Source organism: Stegostoma tigrinum, chromosome 2 (genome assembly GCF_030684315.1).
Source record: "Stegostoma tigrinum isolate sSteTig4 chromosome 2, sSteTig4.hap1, whole genome shotgun sequence".
NCBI classification, from domain to species: domain Eukaryota; kingdom Metazoa; phylum Chordata; class Chondrichthyes; order Orectolobiformes; family Stegostomatidae; genus Stegostoma; species Stegostoma tigrinum.
The window spans coordinates 105838401-105845408 of record NC_081355.1 but is presented as its reverse complement, the minus strand read 5'-3'; the positions used below and the strand labels follow the sequence as shown (position 1 = coordinate 105845408).

The 7008-nt window shown below is 38.1% G+C and overlaps 1 protein-coding gene across 1 annotated transcript in view; it reads right to left on the bottom strand.

Annotated features, from left to right (window-relative positions):
* Window positions 1-305: 305 nt before the first annotated feature.
* The window catches only part of kcnh8 (potassium voltage-gated channel, subfamily H (eag-related), member 8), a 381437-nt gene continuing 374734 nt past the window's right edge, over window positions 306-7008 (bottom strand). The window contains exon 16 of the mRNA XM_048548228.2: window positions 306-2011. Within this exon, the coding sequence (XP_048404185.1) occupies window positions 1295-2011 (717 nt within the window). The 3' untranslated portion in view covers window positions 306-1294. The remainder of the gene's footprint in view (window positions 2012-7008) is intronic.

Sequence of the window (7008 nt, the reverse complement as noted above, 5' to 3'; positions counted from 1 at the left end):
GTTTGTTCAGAAGTCTCTGAAAGAGATGTCTAGAAATCATGTTTAGAATTACAATAACAACCAGAAAAGGTGAAAGATGATAGGTTTTCCTATCAATATGAATAGTATTAAGTATGGCATCTAAGAGTTACTGTGGTAGTTAGTTTTTGAACATACAAAAACAAAACTGTCATGGAAATATCATGTATACAAATAAAAACCATCTGTACTACCCCTCATACAAAGTTATCAAGTTCTTTTTATTAAAGAGTAAGAATTCAAAAGAACATGAAATACTTTTAACTTTAGTGAATTTTTCCATAATATTGTACCTACTTCTGGGATTACATAATTTTTTTGACATTCCCTACTATCTTTTTTTGAAATATAAGCAATAAATAAATGTCATTCTTTATTATTTTTAGTTATATTTTGATCACTGCAGGTACATTCATAGTAGCTAACATGCAACCAATTCTAAGTAACCTAATTCATGACATATCTTTTTTGCCACATTGCTGTAGATAACCTTTCCTCCAATTATTTGAGATAACACCATAAATAGAATTATTGTAACGCATTTGAGTTTTCTTTCAAGCTTTGTCACAAAAAGCTTTCATTATAAACATGTGACTTAAATATGGTTTCCATACCAAATGTATAAAAATAGTCATTTTTTGATAAATAATTGAACAAATTGATTTACATGATACAATGTGCAGCAACTAACCTTCTGCTACCAGCTGTAGTTGACTGATTGTCTAGGAGACTGCATGCAGTGATAATTGTACCTGGGCCTTGTCAGCAGAGAAAAATGAATCAGCAGGACACCTGACCACCAAGAGCAAATTGTCCAATTCATATCCATCTGGGATGGTTCAGCAGAGACCTTTCAAAAATAAGAAAATCTTTGCTTTTGGAAAGAATTACTTCTGCTAGCAGAGCCATTTTTATTCAGCTGCCCTCGATTTCCAGCTGTCCTCAGGCTGCAAGTGTCTGGAATCACCCTGGGAGTCTGCAGGCTAGATAAGCAAACTAGTTTTGTGCTCAAATAGTTATAGATTCATAAGCATGCTCCTGAAAATAGTTATATGACTTTTTTTCTCCACTGGAGAATAATCTGTTAGATTTCTACCACTTTATTTCTAATAAAGTTCGATTTCCAGTGTTCCCCTGAAGTCATTTTCTGTGACTCTTACTTCTGCAAATGTCATGGAATGCAGAAGAATATTGCATGGATGCAATCATAAAATATTTAAAACTGACAGCTCAATGCCAACCTTTTTAGTGCTTGCTTATTAATTCATTATAATCATTACAAATTGATGGCACTGTCATTCTTAAATTTGTCAGTACCTGTCATAACTTCCATAGGTGAAGCTGCCACGTTTGATAAAGAGATACATGACATCCCCTCAAGTTCCCAGGAATCTGGAGAATTTCCGAGGTCTGATGAGCTGATTGGATCCAGGTTGGAGCTGCTACTGTCTTTAGATTTGCAAGGGAATGCTAGTGAATTTGATCTCTCAGGCGATGAACATGTCGAAGATGAAAGGGTCACTGACATGGATTGAAGAGGGGTTAACGTGGTGTCAGAATGCGGAGACACACATCGAACACGCGGTAAGCAATCACCTCGGGGTGACTGGCAATGCTCAGAATGAACTGGTGTAGACAGAAAGTGGTAATGCTCACTTTCCTTCGGTCGTTGTGAAATTATTCCTGGTCCTGGCCCTTGAGGGTTATTGTATTTGATCCCTGAATCCAAAGACCACATGTCTGCTGCCACTGTTGAGTTTTGTGATGGGTTTGTGGCAGCGCAGGAGGCTGTCCCACCCTGCATGTGAAAACAAGGCTGATGTGATGTCCAAGCCATTCTTGCTTTCAAGTTGTCCACTGTCGGGGCCATGTGAGCACCATGAACAGGCCAGAAAGGTGCATTTTTCTGTGCTGTCAAAAGGCTTTCCAAAAGATGCACTACATTGTGCAAGTCTTTGCCTAATTGAGATACTTCTTGAGTTAGATTGCCCATCTGGAAAAGAAAATGTACTTTGTCAGTTGTCTTATTTTGTGCCAATCAAACCAAAAACTATAGGCTACAATTTGCTGCACATGACTAATTCTTTTCTTGTTTGTAGGACACTTTTTATCAGTTGCTCCTTTGACCTGAGACTTGTTTCCCTGCAGTTTGCTTGTTCAGGAACTCTCTCAAAGAGATGCCTAGCATCATATTTAGAAATATTATACCAACCAGAAATGGTGAAAGAGAATAGGATTTCCACTCACCACTCTGAACTGTGTTTAGTATGATATCAAAAAGCTACTGTGGTCCTGTTAGTTTTTGAATATAGCAAAAACAAAATTGTCATGGAAATACAATGTATACAACATACAAATGATCCGTACCACCCTTCATACAAAATTATCACATGCTTTTAATTAAATGGTGAGAATTCAAAAGAACGTGAAATATTTGTAACATTAGTTTTTCCATAGCATTGTACTTATTTCTGGGATTACACAATTTTTTGACAATTCCTACAATCTTTTATTGAAATATAAGCAACAATTAAGTGTCTTTCTTTATTAGTTTTAATTATATTTTGATCACTGCAGATACATTCATAGCTAACATGCAACCTAAGTAGCCTAATTCATAACATACCTTTGCAAATGCAAATGTAGCCTGTACTCTTTTTGATAAATGTGACCATGTTTCCTAATCTGGAAATGTTAGAATATATATCCTTGTGGGTATATCTTTCATGTCACCTCAGAGACCTGAATTCAGCAGAACCTCTGACTGCAGCACATCAGCACCAGCACCAGCACTTGAGAGTCACACCAGATTTTGAACTCAAGTAATGAGCGTCTGAATTATCCATATAGGTGCAATGTTCCGATGAACAGGGTTAATACAGAAAATTATACATCCTGTATGTGTACATTCTCAGTAAAGAATAGCGCTCAGTCTACCTTGAAGAGTAGCATCTGTTATGGATGAAGAAATACTTACCATGTGTTTTGATCAGCACTGTGAAACCTATCCTTCAACTTAAAATTTTTGATGTATGATTGCTGTTGAAAGTAATCACTAACTATATACAGAATTAGTGTTCTGTATATAAAGAATACTACAAAGTGTGTTAGTACGGAGTCTATCTATGTTGATTACACCATATGGTGTTTTCCTGCCCAAGAACAAAGTACTGCTTTGATAAGCAGTGCAGTAAATTTCATACATTATAGTCTATGGCAAAATGACTGAGAAATGTCATATCATTTTCAGATAACAGGAAGGATAGCTGCAAGATAAAATTTGGTTCTGATAGTTAGTGTAGCGTTGTTGGATACAATATTTTGACAGAATTTTATTAGGTAAGGGTACTGAGGGATTTAAGGCAGTATATAATGTTGAAATATAGATCACCTGAGACCTAACTGAGAAATGTAAAACAAAAATTGTATTCACATAGCACCTTTCATGACCTTGGGATAACACAAAACACTTTATGGTCAATTCAGAATAATCTCTGTTGTAAAGTAGGAACTGTGGCAGCTGGTGTGACAATGAATAGAAAATCCACTCAAATGACATAGTGACAATGGCATACCACAGATTACCCCTGTGGTTTGCTGCAAAATTATGGCACGTTATCTTTCATGCCACCTCAGAGACCTGAATTCAGCAGAAACACAAGCGGAACCTTTGATGCAGCACATCACCACTGGCACTTGAGAGTCATACTAGATTTTGAACTCAAGTATTGAGTGTCTGAACTATCTATATAGGTTCCATGTTCTGATGAACAGAATCAATACAGAAAATTATACATCCTGTATGTGTACATTCTCTGTAAAAAATAGTGCTCAGTCTACCTTGATGAGAAGCATCTGTAATGGAGGAAAGAATACTTACCATGTGTTTTGATCAGCACTGTGAAACCTATCCTTCAACTTATAGTTTCTGATGTATAGTGTTTTTGAAAGTAATCATTAACTATGTGTCATCTCACATCAAATAGATTTACAGCCTGGGAACAAATTGCAGCATATTTTCACATTGTACTTCTCTTCCATCTTGGACATTGTATGTTTATGAGATCTGAAACTCTTTGCCTTTATGTGTCTGAATGCAGACAGGGCCAGCTCACTTAGTCCACAGGTTGAAATCTTCTCATTTGGCAGACTGTATGCATTGATTATAGAAACATATATCATGGAAAAAGGTCATTCAGACCATGATGAATGTGCTGGCTGTTTGAAAGATGTGCCTAATTAGACCCACTCCATTACTCATTCACATATCCTCCTCAATGTCTCAAACAAACACATGAATGAGGAATAGTAATAGGTCATTCAGCCCTCATGCTATCTTTACTAATCAATATGATCATGATGGATCTCTTAAAAGAACCAAAATATTACTGATGCTGGAAAAATCTCAACAGGCCTAGCAGCATCTGTGCAGTTAAAATTTTGAGTCTGACACAACTCTTCTTCAGCCGAAAAAAGACAAAGAACTGCAAATGCTGGAAATCAGAAACAGAGGTTGCTGGGAAAAGCTCAGCATGTCTGGTAGCATCTGTGGAGAGAAAGCAAAGTTAATGTTTTTGGTCCAGTGACCCTTTTTCACAATGGGTTTGAAACTGCCAGACCTGCTGAGTCTTTCCAGCAATTCCTGTTTTTGTTTCTTCTTCAGCTTCTCTGTTTATGTTCTGCACTTCACATTCCCACCTATCCCTGATAATCTTTGATTCCCTTGCCTGACTGGGATCCATTATCTCCTCCTTCAAAACTTTTAATGACTCCACCTCTACCACCATCTGAGGCAGAGCTTTCCAAAGTTGCATAACCCTGAGAGAAATATATTCTCGTCATCTCTGTTCTAAATTTTAAAACAATGCCTCCTAGTTCTGGACTCATCCATAAGAGGAAACATCCTTTCCACTTCAACTTCATAGAATCCCTACGGTGTGGAAACAGGCCCTTTGACCGAATAAGTCCATACCAAACCTCAGAGCATCCCACCCAGAATCATCTCCCTACAACCCACCTAATCTACACATCCCAATGGACAATTTAGCATGGCAAATCCACCTAGCCTACACATTTTGGACTGTGGGAGGAAATTGGAGCACCCAGAGGAAATCCACGCAGACACAGGGAGAATGTGTAAACTCCACACAGACAGTCGGCCAAAGCTGGAATTGAACCCATGTTCCTGGCGATGTGAGGCAGCGGTGCTAACCACTGAGCCGCCACGCTGCCCTTGTCAATGCTTTTTAGGATCTTACACACTATTGTATCGTATCCACTTTGCTGTTCCAAACTTGTGAAAATAAGCTCAGCCTGTAGAATACTTCCACATTAAGAAAATCTGCTAATTCCAGGTATCATTCTTGTAAATCTCTGAATAGTCTCCAATACATTTCCATTGATAAGGAGCCCAAAATAATTTACAGTATTTACGATGTGGTCTCACTGATGCATTGTATAATTGAAGCATAACATCCTTACTTTTACGTTCAATTCCTCTAACAATAAAGGCTAGCTTTCTTTTGCGGTATTGATCACTTTTTGATCACTTTTACATGCATACCAACCTTTATGACTCCAGGACACCTAATTTGCTCAGCATCTCAATTTCTCCATTTGAATAATACTCTGCATTTTTATTCTTCCTGTTGAAGTGAACAATTCATATTTTTCAGCCAGGTTTTTTGCCCACTCAATTGGTCACCGAAATATGCAGGTTTGCATCCTTGATAAGACATCTAGGCGACATTCTTTCTCACCTATTGCTACGGCAGATAGCTACTGCGAATTTAGCTTACCACACATTTATTCTCCTCATCTAAGTCAATGATAAAAGCTGTAAATTTGTGGGCTCAGCACCTTCTGAGAATCTGAAAAAGACCTATTTGTGCATATGCTCTGTTTTCTGCCAGCCAATCAGCAATCTATCCATGCTAGTGCGTTATCCCCTGTACCTCCCCGAGCAATAATCTTTTATGTGAATCTTTGTCAAATGCCTCTACAAATACAAGCACAGCACATCAATGGGCTCCCTTTTGTCCACAGCACAAGTTCATCTTCAAAAACTCAAATGAATTGGCTAAACAAGATTTTCCTTTTGCACAACCATGATGACTCTTGCTGATTAGCTAAAGGTTTTTCCAAGTGCCCAGTTATAGCCTCCTTAATGATCAATTCTAACACTTTCTCCGTAACATATGTCAACCTAATTGGCCCATAATTCCCTGTTTTCAGCCTTAGAATTATAGATTCTCTACAGTAGGAAAGTGGTCCATTTGGCCCATCAAGTCCACACTGGGCCTCCAAAGAGCACTCCACTCAGGCCCACCCCCACCCTATCCCTGCATCTCCCACCCTAGATAATATGGGCAATTTAACATGGCCCCAATCCACCTAACCTGCACATCTTTGAATTGTGGGAGTAAACTGGAGCACCTGGAGGAAACCCACGCAGACAGGTGAATCTTATTCCAGTTTTGATTGGAGGACTAACATTTGTCATTTTCTGATGCAATGGAACTTTTCCAGAATCTAACCAATCTTGGAAAATCAACACCAATGGATTTCCTACTTCCTAGCCACCTCTTTAAAACTGAAGTCCATTAGGACTAGGAGACTTATCAACTATATATGCAGCATCATCACTTTGCTTAATATCGCTTCCTTAGTGAAGAGAATTTCACAAAGTTTCACTGTTCTATCAACCCCCAGATTTACAGGCATTACTAGGATGTTTTTTATATTATCTATAGTGAAAACAGAAATATTTATCCACTACATTCACCATTTCTTTATTATATACTGTTAACTCCTCATTGCTACCCTGTACAGGAGCAACAGTCACTTTGTTTATTATTGTCCTTGTTAGGGCAGGCAATGGCCTAATGGTATTATCACTGGTCTGTTAATCCAGAGACCTTGATAATGTTCTGGTGACCTGGGTTCAAACTCTGCCCTGACTTCAATAAATGTCTGGAAATAAGAATCTAC